This window comes from Erithacus rubecula (assembly GCF_903797595.1).
Source record: "Erithacus rubecula genome assembly, chromosome: 4".
Taxonomy (NCBI): domain Eukaryota; kingdom Metazoa; phylum Chordata; class Aves; order Passeriformes; family Muscicapidae; genus Erithacus; species Erithacus rubecula.
Window position 1 is genome coordinate 2,997,436 of NC_136686.1, and position 18,945 is coordinate 3,016,380.

The 18,945-nt window shown below is 48.7% G+C and overlaps 1 protein-coding gene across 3 annotated transcripts in view; it reads right to left on the bottom strand.

The window, feature by feature from the left end:
- Positions 1 to 18,365, bottom strand: part of WNT5B (Wnt family member 5B) — a 64,783-nt gene extending 46,418 nt beyond the window's left edge. Inside the window, exons 1-2 of one of the 3 annotated variants that reach the window (XM_079303765.1) lie at positions 5,095 to 5,162; positions 4,549 to 4,611 (exon numbers count right to left, since the gene is read on the bottom strand). Coding sequence is in view for 1 of the 3 variants with exons in the window: in XM_079303764.1 (XP_079159890.1) it covers positions 18,069 to 18,074 (6 nt within the window). In the remaining 2 variants the exon portion in view is untranslated. Of the gene's footprint in view, positions 1 to 4,548; positions 4,612 to 5,094; positions 5,222 to 18,068 lie in introns of those variants that run through there. The other 2 variants (XM_079303764.1, XM_079303766.1) reach the window with 2 other exon arrangements.
- Positions 18,366 to 18,945: the final 580 nt, after the last annotated feature.

The following is an 18,945-nucleotide window of genomic DNA, read 5'->3' on the forward strand; positions in this document are numbered from 1 at the left end:
GGGGAAAAGGGGAAAATCTAGACTTGAAGATAAAATCATAAAACAGCTCACAAAGCAAACAAGCAAACAAAAAACCAAAAAAACCACCAAGAAAAAGAAAAAACTCCCACCACCCTGCTAGTCCTCAGAGTACTCCAGCACTGCCCAAATCTGAGAATCTGGAATTTTATTGCTGACCCCACCTTTGGTTGACCTAAGCATGTCTCTCCTACCTTTTCCTCTCCCTTGCTTTCTCTATGTGCAAAAACAAGAAGAATCTCTTGTGTAAAATGCACTGAAAGACACTGGTGGAAAACCCATGTAAGAGAGCATCACAAAGGTGAATTGAGCATCATAAAGGTAAATGATGTGCTATTAATTAGATACACTGATAAAACATACTGGGAATTTTTTCAGTAGAAAAGGCATTAAGGAAAATAAGGAAGATTTGTGAAGAAAGAAATGAAGGCTTTGGATATGACATAATCAAGACCTATGATCTTTCTTTAATCCAAGAGAGTCTTAGATTAAGGACCAGCAGGTATTTCCCCCTTTGATGTGAGGGAGTTCAGTGATGCCTACTCTACACAAAATTCTCAAAAGGTGCTGAGCATCAGCTGGAGTTTTTTCTCCACAGGCAAATCAGCTGCCTGTAATTACCTGAAAAAACATTCATCCTCTCCTTCCCTAATCCCAGGGTTCTCATCACATCCCACAATTGCTCTGGTGACTCAATTTTGGAGCCATATGACATTTACAACACACAGTCTGAAAAACACACCTGGATCTGAGATTTGGCACAAGCTTCCTGAAGGTTCACCAAAAGGTTTGTGACCCATCACAGCACCAGGAGCAAGTTACAGCTTGGGCAAATAAAAAAAGTGATCCAACTTGGAAGCTTTGACCAAGATGCACTTGGGAGAGTTTCAGCTCAGTTTAGGAATAAGCTCAGCTCCAAACTCACAGGCTGGAACAGAGAGCAGCCAAAGGATCTGCACTCACCTGCATGGCAAAGGGCTCAACAGAGGTGACAGGGACTCACAGCAGCCCTGCCACTGCCAGCACAGACCAGCCATGGGAACACTGCAGGTCAGACTTCTGAAACAAATCCCCCCACCAGCCTCACCACCCCTGCAAGTGATTTGCAACTTTGAGCAGCCTTAGAGCTTGCAAATGGGATTCTCTCTGGATGAAACTACACCCCAGACCATGCCTGGGGAGGATACTCTGTGCATTCTCCACATCCATGGGATCAGACAAAAACTAGCCCAAAATAAGACTCCCCCACCTCACAGTGCTCTTGCATGGTGCCAGGTGTTCAGCACACCTGTGCCCCCTCCAGGTCTGCTCCTCCCAGCCCATTCTGCCCCAAGAACTGGAATGCAGAGGGGCAGCAGAACCTGGTTATTTGGGATATCTGCTTTTGAGCACCCTCTGCTGGATATTACAACTCTTAATCCCCTGCAGGGCAGCGATGCTGGCAGGCTACCTGTGATCACCCAGCAAGAACACAGGTATGGAGGGTGATCCATATGGGGTGTGGGAGCAGGGAGCCTGTCCTGGGCATCCCTGGGATGCCCTGGAATACACTGAAGTGTGAGTGGATAAATCCACTGAAAACCACCAAGAAAAGTCAAACCCAGCAAAAGCCACACGACTGAGCTGCTTACAACTCACTGAGCCTGAAGGAAACACACTGCTGAAAAAAGATGATGGGAACACCTGAAATGCACTGTTCCCCAAGAGGATGGAGCTGCCCAGGCTCTGATGATGAAACTTTTCATCCTGCAGAGGTCACCTATCCACCACAATGCTGGAGCTGGCAAAGAGGTAACTGAGACAGGCCAGACAAGGTGGACAATTGTCACCTTGAACCTACAGTCCATGAGGAAAACAACAGCAGCCTCACATCCTACATTTCAGCCTTCAGGTGATTAGAAAGTTGTGGCCACCTCTGATCCCAGGAATCATTCACAGCAGAGATGGTGTGGCTCAGCAGTGACTCCTCTGAGCTCATGTCCAGTGCCAGATGTCCCAGAGGAAGGCACTGGAGGTTTATAGGGCCAGGAAGAGCACCTGGAAGACTGTCCAGGAGAAGGAAACCCCATACCTTCTAAATGAGCTAGAATAAAATTAAACTGTAAGATTTTTATCACCCACATATCTAACCCTTTCTGCATTCTACCACACTCTCAGTCTCAATTATTTATGTGCTGTAACAAATAAGTAAGTTTCACGTGTGTCAGATGTTTTATTTCAATTTCATTGGAAACCCTGTATTACATTAAAGTATACACAGGAATGCCTGGTTTACTTCCCTGTACTTTTAAGTTTATATACTTCTGTCAGGTTGCTTTTTATTACTCTTCACTCTAATGAAGGATGCACAATCTTTTTTTCCAGTCTTTCCACACCTCCAGGCATTTTCATCACCTTGCTCTGTTAAATATTTGTAGCAGGGTGATCAGAAAAATAAAATACCATGCATTCATTCAAAGAGTCCCAGACAATCACTTGTCCTTCCACCAAGGAGATCCCACACATCCCTAAGGCTGGCAAGGGACAGAGATGGAGGCAGCAGGGCTGGTTTCAGCCTCTCACCCTGCAGAATCCCTCATCCCTGCAGGAGTTAGACACTCCCATCCCATGCCATCCCAGCCAGCTCAGCTGTGCCAAGGCAAGCCAAAAGGCATTACCCCTGCTAGGAAACAAAGCCTCCCACTCATTCCCCAGAAAAGTTAAAGGTACTCATTCCTGAGGGACTGTGCAGCTCTCCAAAGACAGCTCAGAAATAACCTGGGAGGATCCCAGATGAAGGCTGGGTGTCTTCTTACATCTGTCTGGTTTCCGAGATGGAGTGTAAACAGTGGCACATTAGCTCAGATTAATTACAGGCTGCCGGTCGTTTGCTTTCATGTAGCGAGCTCTGGGAACATTACACCGCTGATAATTAAACAGTGCCTTGCCATCAAAGGGCTCCAAACCACCCAGCAGAGCAGGCAGGCTGCTCAGGCAGGGCTGCTGGGGTGGCACACAACAGCAGCTTAGCAGGACACAGGAACACAGCACGCTTGTTGAGGAAATGAGAGATTTCTACCCAGACTACAGAAGAAATTATCACATGTTTTACATTAAGTACTGTACAGTCAGACCTGGGCAGGATTAGCATCGGTGCCAGGAGACCTTCACCATTTGCACACAAAGTTTTATATCCCATGAGAAAGATAATTTCCCATTATATGACTCCCTACTTTTTTTTTTTTTTTTTTTTTTTCTTTCCCCTGGAACAATGACACAGGAATGAGCCATTAATGACTGAGGAATAAAACAAAGTTATCTCCTACTGTGTTTTCTGCAGGGTGAGAAAATACAGAACCAGTGACAGAAAAACTCATGGGAGTGGAGTTAATTTTCTGTGTCACCACACACACCACTGCCCCTCACTTATTTGAGATTTTGTGCCCAACAACAGCATCAATACTGGGGTATGATGATCAAACCTCCCTTCTCTTATGTCTTATCCTATCTAGGTTGCCACATCCCCATTAATTTCCATTTCCATCCCTGCTTTTTCTAGTCCCAAAGCTGCTTTCCTATTCTTGCCCCATGCCCTTGAGTCAGGGTCAAGGTCAGGGAATACCATGGTTGCTTTGGCTGGGATGGCTGAATAATGAATTGCCCCTGTAAGGCTGGGCTGCTCCCCAAAACTGCAGCCCTGAACCCATCCAATGTTCTCTTAAATCACCAAAATGAGAGGTCCATGTGGCAGCCAGAGGGAGAGCAGAGAGTTTTTCCTGCCCACCACAGCTGCTGCCTCACAGTGCCCTGCAGAGAGGACTGGGAACCTGCAGTTCAGGAACCCAGCATCCCAAAATCAGAAGCCCTTTGCAGGCAGATCTAGGGACTGGGGATAGTAACACACTGAAACACACACCACATCCCTTCAACATTCCCAGAGTAACCCAGAAACTCCACCTTGGGCACCAGCAGCACTACAGAGGGACAAAAACCTGGTGCTGTTCCTCATGAGCACACACTATCACTGGATTTCACACAGCCTGCCCTCTGTGCAGGGACAGTGGCCAATTCAGCAAATTTCACCTTCCCCAGATTTAAGGCAAGGCCACAGATGCTCTCCAAAACCCACATGAGACATGCCTGGCCAGGAGGAGACCCACAGCAATGACAGCCACAGGGAGAAGGGCTTGAGGGGAAAAGAAGAGAGGGAGCAAACCTCACACAGGAGCAACACTGATTTTTGAATGGTTAATTGCATGTTACTGTGGCTTAATTAACAATCTGAAGTGAGACACACACTGCCATGCAGCACTTCCTCACCTAACAGAGGCATCTTTTTGACACATCCTGCAGACTACCATTGTCAAACAATGCATAAAAATTAAACAAAAACCATTAATATTAAAAGCCATGAATATTAACTCTGCACCCACAGCATTTCATACAGCAGCTGCAACATGCTGTAAGGCACCAAGCAATAAAGTACAAGCAACTCAAGGAGATAGAAAGCTACCAAACTTTTACAATATCTGCCAATATTCAGCTACTTACCCCCTTCCTAGGAACCGTGGACAGTCAAAACAGCAGGACCAGACACAGAGCCCACAAATGAAGCTAAAAAAAAAAGAAGTACTGCTCTGCTCTCTCACACTCCTGAGTAACAGAGAGGATAAACCACCCCTGGGCTGGTTTAAATGGCAATTGCAATCCTCTGCAGTCTCTGCTGCTCACAGGTATCAGTGCCCAGGTGAAGCTCACTAAGGAAAGGAGACACTCAGGCTCAAGAGAAGTCCCAGAGGCTGGGTTAACCCTGTAAATCTCAGCTCCCAGCCCTCACTCTCACAACTGAATCCTCCAAATGAAATCTGGACCCCTTTCTATGCATGGGATGCATATCCCAGAGCCTTCAGATCTCTCATTTTAGACCAGGACCCCAGTGTGGCACCAGATCTCTGCCAGCAAAGCTGTGTGGCTTTGGTCTGCAGGAATATTTGGGGGCCTCTATGTGCTAGGCACTACAAAGCACGAGACAGAAATTAATCCCCAGCAACTAACTCCTAGATAAACGTAAAATCTTACACTGAAGAGTTTTCTCACCTCCTTTTTGCAGTAGGATGATCATATAGCAATACTGGCATTCCTCTCACTTAGACTGGCATAAAGGAGAAGACTGGAAAACACATTCAGCTGCCAGAGATGTGACTGCAGCATGTCAGATGTGCAGGCAGGTGACCCTGGAGAGCTCATGGAGGAACACCAGGGGTTTCCACCCATTCCTGTGCCTGAGTATGTCCCTCAGAGCCCCAGCAGATCCATGTCACCAATGCAGCCACACTCTCCCTGCTGCTTTTTGGAGATGACAGCGAGCTCAGGTGGGCTGTCCACCCCTGGGCACCTCCAACCCCAGGAATATCCTCCTTTTTCCTAAATCACTCCCATTGCACTAGCAGAGGAAGACAAGCCAAAAAGCAGAACTAGAAAATGCAAAACCCAAGCCCTGTTTAGTCACCAAGCTGCATCTGTTCCTCACACATTTTGTGGAGGGATACATTTCTGTTCCATCTCCAGAGAAAGCCCAAGGTCTCCAGTTGTCAGCACAGTGCCAGTGCTGGGGCTCTTCTGATATATTTAGAGCTTGCAGCTCCTCTGCTCATTAAGCCATGATATTTGAGCTATGACTTTCACTGCTGCTTTCAAGGTAATCCATCTGAACAAGCTCTCAGATTGTAAATCTGGTTACTGAGCAAGAAAAATACGGTTGCCCCAATATGGTTTGTCACTGCAATGAGCTTGGCTTTTTATTTGGAGAGCTGGTTTTATGTCTGTCTTTCAAGGACAAAAAACTCCTGATCAAGACTAAAAATGTGGGTGAGACAAGTGACCAATGCATCTGACCCAAGGCTGAAAATAAAAGCTGGCTTCCCACCTTAGTTTCCAAGTAAACTCCACCAAATGACGCAGCACCCCATACTGCATTTCACAGGCAGTACAGATATATTTAGCCCAGAATGCCCCTCCCAAAGCACAGTGTGGGGCACAACTGGCTGAGCAGAAGCCAGCCAGGAACACAGGGAAACAAGCCAGGCAAACCATCCTCTTCTACTCAGGAGTGTGGCTCTTGTTCACTTGCTTTGTTGAACATAAACAAACAAGCAAAACCCCAAAACAAGGAAACCTCGCAAGAGCAGTTTTATTTTCAGGTCAGGCAGCAAACCCAACAGCTGTAATTAGGTCCTGGAAATTAGCAGTTTGATTTATTTGTATTGTTGGGTGTTCTATGTATTTCCATCTGAGAGTCAGAAAAAAACAGCATCTACCCTTTCCCCAGAGGCTTGTGAAAGAAAATGGTGCAAACATCACACGAGCATCACTCCAGTGAACATGGAATCTCCCTTCATGGATGTGAAATGAGGAAAACAAGCCTTGAACAGTGACACTGAGGTGCCTGAAGAAGCACATTGGTTGCTTCTGGGATGTAGGAAAGTGCCCAAGGGAGAGGAATTTCAGAGGTGTGGAGACAACTAACTTGCAAATGACTTGGTGTATGCCAGAAGACACCTCAAGAGGCTTCCAGGGGATCACCCCAGGGCTGTGGGAGGGTTAGAAAATAAATGCAGCTCTAGGAAGCTGAGGTTTTACCCTCAGGGGCCCTGGGAAGTGATCTCCTCCTCAACCTCTGATTTCTATCAAATCAGATAACAAACAGACCAAATTATTGTGATCAGAAGGCAGTGGCTGCTCAGAAGCACCCACCAGGCAGGGCTTTGGCAGCAGTGGGTGTAGGAGGTGATGAACCAGAGATGTTTCCAGCCAGAAAGCTACAGGAGGGCTGTCCACCTTCTCCAGAAGGAACAGGGCATCCTCTTGGTTTCCAGATGGGGCAATCTCCTGGCCTCAGATGAAGAAATTACACACTTGGTCATAAAAGATGTCTCAAATGAGGAAAATGATCCAGAAATGAACCATGAAATCACAGCAAAACATGCCAAAGCTGAGTGAACAGGAGTGTCCTATCAGGACCTCTTTAGGCAGCTTTGCCTAACAGGGCTGGCTTTAGTTCAAATCCTGGGGAAACTCTCACCCCAAAGGATGAACTTGGAGTTCTGAGCTGGCCCGAGCACAGCATGAGTCCTTAAGGAGCCCTCAGAGCAAAACACAAAACCATTTCTCTCATTCTTTTCCTCATCCCCAAAAGGGAGGAAAGGGTAAGATTTGTGGCCATGATAAAACTTTAATGTCTATATGACACTACAAGCACAGAGACCTTTGATTTCTCAGCCTTGCACTGCCTCATCCTCTCCTGTGACAATGCCAGAGTGGAGTGGCTGTCTCCCAGACTTTCACTCCTTTCCCCTCCAGTGCTCTCCTCAGCCCTACAGCCATGTCCTTCCCTCAGCAAGAGAGGCCAAGCACAGCTTTCTGCCTCTGTTATCTCTGCCCCAGACAGCCAGGAGAGGAGGCTATGATTTAAAGAGTGAGACTGGGATATGATTGCAATCACTGGCCCCTGGGCACCCCACAGCAGAGAAGTGCTGAGAAGTGAATAACCCTCCTCCTGCAGGAGAGCTGAGGAAACCTCTTTTTCTTATCCGACTTTAAAAAGCAATGGAAGATTGTTCTCTAATAAGAGGTAAAAAAATTATTTTTAAAAAATCCTGCAAGTAATTCCTGTCCTATAGATTGTGTCTGGATCACTGACAATGTCACCCAAGCACATAAGAATGACAGGTTAATAATAATGATCTTTTCATCCCTGACTGGGTGAGTGCAATGCTTGGAACCAAATTTATGATGCAAATATTTGAAGTTAAGATGTCAAAATTCAGGTCCCTTCAGCAGTGTCTGCTCTGGCATGCTACCACTGTAATCCATAATGAAAAAATTGTTAAAATACAAAGAGCACGTTGAGCTCTTCACACACAAACACCACTCTTCCTCTAAATATTGGCCAAAAAGGTTAATGTACTCACCTAGCTCATCACTAGTGATTTAATGTTTCTAATAGCCCCACCATACCCATGGGAGTTTCTGTGAGAACAGGCTTCTCTCCTTCAAGAACAAGTCTCCTGCTCATTTAGATTAATTGATTTCACACACAGTTGTTTATGTGTGTGGCCTCCCTTGATTTTCTGAGCTCTCCTCGCTCCAAACAAAACAGCTTAGGGATGCAGATGGAGCCAATTGCATTTGGGAAGAGGGGAGATAACACCTCAAAGCCAGACAGAAAAGGACATTTCTTGCTTCAGAGGCTTTTCCCTGGATGATGCTTTGAGGCAGCCTGACAAAAGCATGTTTCTGGGGAATACCATAAAACTGCTTCACAGACACCACTGCACAGAGCCCGGCAGGAAAAACCTCCCCACAATGGTGGGAAGGGGGAAAAGTAACTTCTGAGGACAAAGATATATGGCAGGCTGGGAGATTGCAAACAATAGGCAACCAAGAAACTGTCTGAAACTTTAAAACATCCTGATTTCATAGAACAGCTTGTAGCCAGGCTGGGAGAGCACCAGGATCCTCATTTGTGCATGGAACGTGTATTACCAAATGCTGGGTCGGAAGGAAACTTTTCTTCGGAAAGAAATCTGGATATAAATTTGAAAGCACAACACAGAGCAAGAAAGATTAACTGCCCTCAGCCTCTCCAGCCATGTGGACACACCATGGGTTCAATCTGCACTGAATTACAAGCCATCACTGACAAAGCATTGAAGTAGCCAGCCAACAAAACCAGTGGAAATTTACTTTTGTGGATCTGGTCAGAGAATAGAATCTCAGTTCCCCAAGGAAGGGCTGGGATTTCAGCATCTGCCTGCATCCCAAATAGGGATGAAAGGTCCAAATATTACACTATTTCTTAGCATGAACAATTCCAAATGCTCTTGATTTGAAAATGCAGGGGTGGGAAGGAAGACATTATTGATAGAAACAAAACATTCGAAATGTTTTAGCAGAATTTTCTCTATTTACCAGCACTGTACAAACATAGGAATCCTGTCTTCCATTTTGGTCCTTGCTGTGCAAAAAAAACCCAAAAAAACAAAGATGTGGAGAGGCTGGAGAGGGTCCAGAGAAGAGCCACAAAGATGACCAAAGGAGTGAGAAGCCTGCCAGTGAAGAGGGCCTTGAGAAAAGAAGGCTTAGGGGAGATCTTATCACCATGTTCCAGCATTTAAATGGTGGCTACAAAGAAAATTGAGACTCCCTTCTTACAAGGAGCCACATGGAAAAGATACAGGGTACAAGTTACTCCTGGGGAGAATCCAGCTGGGCAGAAAAGGAAAATTTTGCACAATGGAAACAATCAGCCATTGGAATAATCTCCCTAGGGAAGTGGTGGATTCCCCACACTGGACACTTTTAAGATTTGCTGGACACAGTGCTGGGCCATCTTCTTCAGACTTTGTGCTTTTGCCAAGAAAGGCTGGATCAGATGATTCTTGATGTCCCTTCCAACCTGTTACTCTGTGATTCTGTGAAAATGAAATGTGGATCCAAAATGAGAGGTTTTGGGGTGTTGACCTGAAATTTAAACTCTCGTCCTGGATTTCAACATGAAATGACATTTAAGTCGAAATGTCAATTGGAAACAGAAATCATGAGGTTTTGAAACATCACTACAGAAAAGCATGTTTTTCTTCTGAAAATTTCAATTTAGATCAAACCATGCTTTCTTCTGGGAGCTTTTTTTCATTTTACCAGCTCTGTGTTTGTTTGTTGTGCTGCCTGAGCATTGGACATTTGCTTCAGGCATATGGACATCTGCACTGAGTTTATCCACACTGGAGATTCCTTACAGAAGTCCAGGAATACACCTGCACCAGGCTTTCTTAGGAACCTGAACTATTACAGAGTAATTAGCTATTTTAATTCAGGGAAATGGTCCCAGGTGTCAGAGGAGCAGCAAACAGAAACTCACTTTGCACACAGATGAGGAGTGGGGTCTGCAGATACTTCTGGATGCCCTCCAAAGCATCTCCTCTTCATCAGCATCCAAGATTACACATCTCTCTCCAAAGGTTTAGCTTTGCAAAGCCTTGGAGAGGAAAAGGCAAGTGGGCCTCTGGAAGAATTTAAATGCCTCTAAAAACTCATTACTTATTTAATATTATTCCTTTGCAGAATCCTACAAACAAAAGCCTAACTCCAACCTCAGTAGTGCACAGAATTTCTGTGCAGATGCCTTTAGGCAGATGTAAAACTACCAGCACACTCTGCTCTGTGCAGGAACAACCAGGCAAAGGCTGCTGTGGAAGCAGGGACAATGGCAGAAAGCAGAATTTCCCTAAAACCTGCTGCCTCACACCCATGGGACAAGGACACAGCAGGACAATTTACAGGGACTAGTCACAGATGCAATGCCTCAGATTGCCACTCATCAGGAGAGTCTGGCAGATCCACCCAGCACAATGCTGAGGCATGGCAGAGAAAGCCTTGCCAAAGCAGGAGTGACAGCACCAAGGGATTTGATGTGATGATGCTGATATTAAAAGCCAAAGGTGTGTGCACATGTGGACAGAGCAGCTGAAGGGAAAAGCAAAATGTGTTTAGGTGGAGTCACAGCTGTTGACTGAGCAGACCAGCAGCTTTTGCCTGAACCAAATGGAGAACAGATTATGTTCAAACAGTTCTGGAGCTTTTAATATCAGCCCAGCACCTGTGAGTTGATGGACTTTGTGGATGTCAGTCTGTTGGGTATGGGTGTTGCTTTGGAGCTCTTTCAATCCCACGTTGAGTTTAGGAAGCTGTGACCACCCCCATGGCAGCCTCTGACACCTGTCCCAAGGTATCAATGAGCCACAATTTCCACAGGACTGGATCCCACCCCTGCTCCAGCTCCCAGAACACACATCCTCTTGCTCACAGCTCTGCTGGATAATCCTTCCCTGGCTGTGGACAAAGGATTTGGGTTTTGTGAGCATCACCACCTCTTCTACCAGGAGGAAGAATGAGTTACTGAACCAGCTGGGAAGAAAGAGGGTCATATTCCTTGCTGCCTCAGGGAGGTGCAGGAATTGTAGAGGTAACAGGGAAGCTTTCCATGCCTGCTCCATCCTGTGGTGGCCACTTCCACCTGCTCAGCTGGGCATGGACTGCACCAAGCACGAGGTTTGCCAGCTCAGATCTCACCCAGGTTCACCAAAAGCAGCAACAAACTGACAGAACTTTCTCTCTAAAGTATTTAAAACACATTTCCTAGTTCAGCCTTGTCCATAAGCTAATGTAAGGCTTAGGCAGCACAAATTAACTCTGTGTAAACTTAACTGCTATTCCTATTGCTTCTAACTTGGTTTTATGCTTGACTTGAAAGCATTACCTGGCCTCTCTAAGTAGAGTCTCATCCAGACTTTCAAGGTTACCCCACAAAACTTTTTTTAGTTCAAGAAATGAAGAAAAAAAAAATAAATACACACTCCTCCAAACACCACAGTGTCAGCTGTGCTGACAAAGATGGTCACAGCTGTGCCCACAGAAAATGCTGTGGCTCCCCTTCTTTCATGTGCTATGGCTTGTCTAACACAAGCAGCCAGACTCAGACAGTAAATTGTTCCTGGAGTGTGAGTCTGACCTAACTGGCACCATTTTCTTGGAAGATAAAGAAGTTTGTATGTGTCTTGTAGATAAAAGTTTGGGTTGTTACCTGCAATGGGGTTTTATACTGGGGTACAAGTGTTGTTGTGCAGAAATACAGACCCCTACATCTCCTCAGCATGCTGTGGAGGAGAACTTTTGAGCCTTCCAGCAGGCTCCCTGGAAAACAGCAGAGATGCTGAAAGAGCCTGTGCAGCTTCAGTAAAAAGGGAATACAGCCAGAGCTACACTTAGCAATCTTACCCAGCTGAAAAACCTCCTTGCCATTCATAAAAAAAATTATTGGAAGTTCATTTTAAACACTGGCAGAACTCCCAAGCAGCTAGTTAAGAATAGGTGGAAATGGGGAATAGTTATAAAAACAGAAGAGAAATTGGAACAGGTAATTGGTCATAATTCACAGGAGCTCTCACTCCACTCTACCTGTACCCCAGGCTGTGAAATCTCCACAGGTGAATAACAGCTGCAGCCACCCACAAGGCTGCAGATGTTGCTGACAAACCTGGTTTGTGCCCACCACACGTGGGAGAAAGAGCTGACATTCTGGTCTAAAACCAGAAACTTCCATAAAGAATTATGGGCCAAGCCCATGAATATCTGCATCATCTCAGTGTAGTTTTATGAGATGCAAATCTGGGCAAAATTGACAGTGATTACAAACACAGGACACTTCTCAGCTGTGACACAGAAATGATAATGGCAAAGTATTTACTAAACAAAACCCTGATATGTTGTCAGGACCAGTATTTACAGTAACTATTAACAAATCTGGGCCATAGAATAAAATAAAGAAACCTGGAGAATTGGTCGAGCTGCAAAAATAGAGGGGGGGGGAAGAACTTAATTTTCTTTTGTACAGTATCAATTTATTATGATTGGAGGCAATTTTGAAGTACTCAGGAACACCTCAGGGAGCAATGAACTCGACAGACACAAAATTATTTTTTCTGAAAAATGTTCCATTAATGAAGACATGCTTGGGCTCATATGTCTCTCTCGACACTGTGATACATAACAAAAGCTCAGAAAGGTTTTCCAGCTAAGCAAGGGAGATTCTCATTTAATTTGCTTTACAGCTCCAACTTGTCCATAACAGAGGTGCTACAATGCTTCAGGACTCAGTTAAACAATGGTCCCAAACCAGCCAAAAAGCTAAATACAGAACAACTGGAAAGGGAAGACAAATTTAGAGAGACCACTGAAATATTAGTATTCCTGTGACTTTTGTTAACTCTCTGCCCTCAGTGATGGACAAAAACAAATCTGAAACACATGTTCCACCCAACCACTTGAGTCTCCCTCACCTCCAACCGAGATGGGAGTTTGCAGAAATTTTATTTTCCCTCAAATCCTTCAAACAAACCAAGACTTAAACTTCGTATGTGTTCACATCTCTCTCTACGTATAAAGACACAAAATGTTGTTCTGGTTTTCTTCTCCTAAGACAAAAACTATCAAACCCTTTGAGCCTTTCCCACAAGCTACTTAAAACCACAAATTAATTGGAACCAAGAGCTCTTGACCCATCCCTGCACGCAGCAGTGCCATGAGCTCTCTGGCCACAGACCAATTCCCAGGAAAATTCACTCCATTTGGGTATCCCTGGTACATTCTGCATCAATTCACCTCATTCTGTTCTGCTCCAGAGGCCAAGATGAACCTTTGCAGAATGGACTAGTCACTTGGAGTAATCAAGTCCAGACTACTCAAGAATGCCCAAGTATCCGAAATAGCTGAACCTCAGGGAAAAACAGGACCTTTGACAGCATTTAGAGCTGAACACCCCAAATCAGCACTCCTGAAAGCCCTGGCCTGGGTTACCTTTGCTCTGAATATGAGAGTATAAACCCCAGGCCACCGGGTTAGCTCAAAGAGGGGCAGAGGAGGCCAGGACTCAAAACCATCTCTCTCATGTGGCAGACCACAGCATTAGCTGCAGGCATGCCTGGAAAGAGAGATCAGTCAGGGGTCCCTTGCAGGGTTATGCAGGACACTAATGGTTTCATCCCAATGGTTTTATTTAGATGGAGAAAACTGCCAGGTTGGGCCACATTTACTGCCCCAAACTCAGAAATCCTAAAGAAAGCAAATTCTATCCAGCCTGACAGAAACAGCAGCACTCCCTTTCCTCTGCTTCTCCCTCTCTCCTCCTCCTTCTCTGAAGATGAGGGGCACACCACCCACTTCTCAAGCAGACTCACACAAAATCCAGCTTGGGGATGCCCAGCTCTGAACAAAGTGAAATAAGGAAGATGCCTCTGCAGGGAATCACTTCCTGCTTCCCCAGTGCTGGATCCCTACAGGAGCAGAAAGAGGCACTGTCCCTTCAGAGCTGGCCAGGGAGAAACTCATTCCTGGTCTCCAGGAGCAGCCTCAGCCAGGGAGGAAAACTGTGGGCTACAGTGGGACAAGGGGAGATTTCCTGAAGCCTGCTGCAGAATAAACACTCAGAGATGAGAGGACAAGGGACCCTCCAGTCCTGAGCGCCGTGCAACCAGATTTAAAAATAAAACCTACGAGAGGGATAACTGGCTTGCCCAGGACCTTGAAAGAGCCAGCATCCGCTGAGGAGAGGGAGAGAGCAGCAAACCACCAGCCCCAGGAGCCAGGAAATGCAGCAGCAGCAGCCAGAGCCACAGCCCAGCCACAAGAGAACAGGTCGGCTTAGCAGGGATGAAACTGGCTGGGGAGTTAAATTTAGACAGGTAAACATTCCGAGGGGAAGAGCTGGGGTTCACACAGCCCTGGTGTCTGCCTGGCCAGCCCCTGGGGACAGCCCTTCAAAGGCTGCTGGGGTGCTGAGGCACCTCAAACAGGGCTGCTGGGGCCAGTGGGCTGGGAGCACACAACTCTGTGGGCACCTTCACCCCAGTATTTGCTCCGAGCATCTTCCTGCCTGGCAGCATCCCCAGCAAGCAGGAGAGCTGCTGAGAGAAGCATGGAGGACACTGCAGAGTAAGGAAAGGTGCAAATCCTGGGGATTTGCAAAAGGGACACAAAAAGGGATCTCACCAAGGAAATGCACCAAGGGAAACCCAAGCAGCATCAGTGTGGCCATTGGGGTGTTAGAGCCCTTTTGAGCTCCCTTTCAGAGTGGAAAAAAAGAGTAAAAGAACTGAAAACAAGGAGTTAGTCTTGCAAACTCAGCCAGCCTCTGAAGCTCAAGTCATCTCCAGACCCCCTGAACTGGAGGGGACACACAGCACCTGCCCCAGCCCTGCCTGCAACCCCCAGAGAGCTCAGTGCCTGTTTTGCAGCTCCAAGGACAAGGATCCATCCCCACAGACAGACACACTGCAGCCATGGGCAATGGGCAGTGTGCAGTCACAGGGCAGGGACAGCATCCCCACTCTGGAGAGCTGCAGCACCCAGTGAGCACCTGCCCCAGGGACCCTGCAGCTCCACTTTCACACAGCAAGGCTTGCCTGAGCTTAACCCAGTCCTAAGGCAAAGCTTGGAAGGGGGCAGTAGATCCCAGGGTCTGCTCTCATCTTATTCAGTCTGTACAGCCCCAGCCAGTTGTCTCTGCAGTGAGTCCAAGAACTTGCACTTCAGTAAAACATGCCTTCCAAAGAGACAGCCCGTCCTTGTTGGAAGGTTTTAAGAGCTGGAGAAGCAAATGCTGCCTTGGTCGTTTGTTCTGAGGGTTAATCACCCTGCTGTTAAAACACTGCCTGTTTCTAACAGAGCTTGAATGCCCAACCACATGCCTTAAGTCCTCCTATAGAATTAGAAAGCTCTCTGAGCACCAGCTACTTTCACACCATGCTACATCTTAATGTTCCTTCTGAAATGCTGCCCAAGTCCTCATTCCTTAAATCTCCCGTTAGAAAAGGACTTTTTCTTAGTCTAGGAGAAACTCTCCTGAGCCCTCTCTGTGCTGTCTTCAGTTTAAATAGTCTGTGTGCCTTCTCCCAGGAAGCAAAGCTCCCTTTCTATGCAAAAGTGGAATCAAACCACAGACTGCCCTGTCTTACATAACATGCCTTGGCTGTCCACATCCTGATTTTACAAGCACTTTGTTTAAAAGTCTCTCTGAAGTGCTCAGCGTGCGTGTGTGTCCAAATTTATCTGGAAATGATGAAATGGTTTTCACTCGAACTTTGATCAGCTGCTAGGAAAAAAAAAAAAATCTTATGAATAGAAACAATTTATATTCATTTAAATGAGCAATCATGCAGTTTTCAGAAAAGAGTTGGTTTCCCTGTGTGCCTTGAAACCCAAACCCAACAACTTCAGGACAAAAGACTCAAGATGTGAAGCAGTCCAGAAACAGAGGGGCCCACTGGGCTAGAGAAAAGGACAAATAGCTCAAAGGTAACTTTAAATTACACAGTATTTGATCTCTTTCTAAAAGAAAAAGCTCCTGGAGACTTCACTATACAAGAATGTTAATTTTTCTTTAAAACATAGGACTCCCAACTTTCTAGACCCAGCTCTTTCCACATTTCTACCTTTTTTTCCAACGGATATAATGAATTCTGGCAGACTGGGAGGGAAAGGGCTGAGAAAGAAGACTTCTCAGGGCTGGGAACCTGCAGCCACAACTTCAGTTTCAGCCTTCCTAAACAGAGATCAGCCACATGTGGAAGGACATTTTCAATGTCCATGCATCAGAGGCAAGGAAGGGACACAGGGGCTGCTTACAGCTCCTGAGAGGTGTGCTAATATTGAAAGAGCCTGGAGGGACTCCTTTCCAGAGGGAAGGGATTTGCTGCAGAGATCCCTGGGCACAGAAACATGAGTGAGCAATGGAGCCTGTGAGCAGAGGAAACACAAGGCTGGAATGGGGCCACACACTCCCCCAGCTCTGCCTCCTGACCCTCACTGGCAGCTCATCCCATACACTAGATGCTTGGGGTGGAAAACATTCCACCTGAATTCCTGCACAGCACAACCTTCACCTTGGCTAAACCCAGGTGTCCATGCACAGGGCATTGGTTTAGGAGGAGAATATCTCTCTCCTGCCAGCCTTGTGAAAGCCCACTTCTTTCTCTTTTGGGACAAAGAGCATGTACCCAGCTTGGTTCTCCATTTACACCTGCACCTGTGTGACACAAGACAGGCATCAGCAGAAAAAGGGGTCCCTTCAACTCAGGTGTTGATGCCCAGCTGCAAATGTGGGAAGGAAGGGCCATGCCAGGCTCACCCTGAGCACTGGTGTGATGTGGGGAAGGTGGGGGAGGCACTGCAGATGTGCATGCTCCAGGCAGATGGACAAAGATGAGGGCAAAGGAGAAAGAGACTTTGTGTGTGTCCAATGCTGAGTGGCACAAAAGCCTCAAAGGGCACCAAAAAAGAGCCCTCCACAGCTAGGCAGATAAGCAAGCATTGATGCACACAGTCCTCGTGTGCAGGTGATGTGGAGCAGAGAAGATTACACTGGAAATGTGCAGGTGCACACCCAAGGTTTTGGCTATGAAGAAATTGAAGTAAGAGCTTAAGTACCAGTAAAGGTGTAAGAAACAGCTCTGTCACAAAAAACCCCAACCCCAAAGGTGAACAGGTGAGTATGTGGGGGCAGGCAGCAATGCAAGAGTGATGATGATGATGATGATGATGATGATGATGATGATGGTGACACACTGTAGGGCAGCCAGGAACGCATTAAGACATAGGTGAAAGTTGGACAGAGACTTACAGGGACACTCACCCGGATGGCAGAGGAAAACTATCAAAAACACAGGGCAACAAAGTGCACCAGAGCACACAAAATGCCTGTGGGGAAGCTGTTTCACCCATACCACTAAGGGAAGTATTGCACCACAATTCCCAGAAGAAAAACCAAGTTTCATAGAAGAGCGTGTCTGTCCCAGACACAGCTGGGATGCTCATGCCCTGGTACTGTAAAACCGGGCACACTTTCACTTCTCTCCTGTGCTTCCAAGAGCACAGGGACCCTTTCCCCCCACATCCCACGGTTCGTGCGGGCACACACAGCACAGGAGTGACAAGGACTGTGTGTCTGCTCCCAGGGAAGCCGCTGTGCTCACGCCCGGGGAGAGGATCCTCCTCGTCTGACAGTAAAATCCCCGCGCTCCACCTCACCGGAGTAACATCTGTTTGTCGAACTCCAGTCTGCCATGCCCGAGGAACATCTGTGTCACCAGCACAGCGCCCGCCGCCCCAGCAGCATCCCCGCACACCGCGGTCACACCGAGGGCGGCCCCGCCATCGGCCCGGCCCCGCGCTCCGCTCCGGGCTCACCGGGGAGCGGCTCGGCCCCCGACGAACCCTGCCCGCCACCGGGGCTGCTCCGGCACGGCGATCCCGCCGCTCCCGGGGCTCCTGCCGGGATCGGGCGGCAAAGCGCGGCCGCGGCTCCCGGGCTGCGGGAAGCGGCAGAGCCCCGGTCCCGCCCGCGCCGCCTCCCGCCCCCTCGGGGGCCGCACGGGGCCGGGACGGGACGAGCCGAGCCCGGGGGTCCGCAGCGCCCCAGCACCTCCCGCCTCCTCCCGCGGGCCGGGGCCGCCTCCTACCTGCATCTCCCGGGCGGCGGCCGCAGGTGAGGGGAGCCCGCGCTGGGCGCGGGGCTGCGCGTCCCGCTCGGCCGCAGACCGCGAGGGGACGCACCTGCCCCGGGGCCGCCGCCGGGCCGAGCCCCTGGCCGCTGCCGGAGGGAGCGGGGACACGCTGCCGGCGCTGCGCTCCCCGGGCCGCGCTGGGCTCCGGCGGCGGCGGCACCGAGCGCGGCTCCCGGCCCGAGCTGGCGGCGGCGGCGAGTGCCGGGCCCGGGAGGTGCCGGCGGATCCCGGGGGCTCCGGCCGCCTCCGCCCCGCCTCCCCCCGCCCCGGCCCGCCCCCCGCGCCCTGCGCCCGCCCCGCCGCGGGCACCGCCGCTCCGGCGCGGGGCGACCCGGGGGCCGGCCGGGCTGGCCCGGGGCGAAACGGGGCCCGCGGCCGTCGGGGGCCGTGCTGGCCGTGGGGACAGAACGCCGCCCGTGCCGCCGGGCTGGCTCCCTCCCCGCGGGATGCTCGGACACGCGTGTCGCTTCCTGCGCATCCCTCCCCGGCTGTCCGGTCCCGCCGGTATCAGCGTCCCGGAGAGCTCCGAGCACCCAGCTCGTGTGGCTCCCGGCCCGGGAGACAACGTGCTGGGAGCCAAAACCCCTCCGGTACGGGCAGCGGCGCTCCTGGCCCCCGCCAGCGCACGGAGGGCTTTTGACCCGGTGACCCACTGCTTCATCTCAGCAGGGATTTCTGCCATCTGCCTCCCAGTGCGGGTGGGCGGCTGGCTGGCAGCGAAGGTGCGAAGGAGGCAGGGCCCGGTCGGGGATGCTGTTGAAATAAACTAGCCCGGTTCGGGATGTTGTTGAAATAGACTGGCACGGTTCGGGATGTTGTTGAAATAGACCGG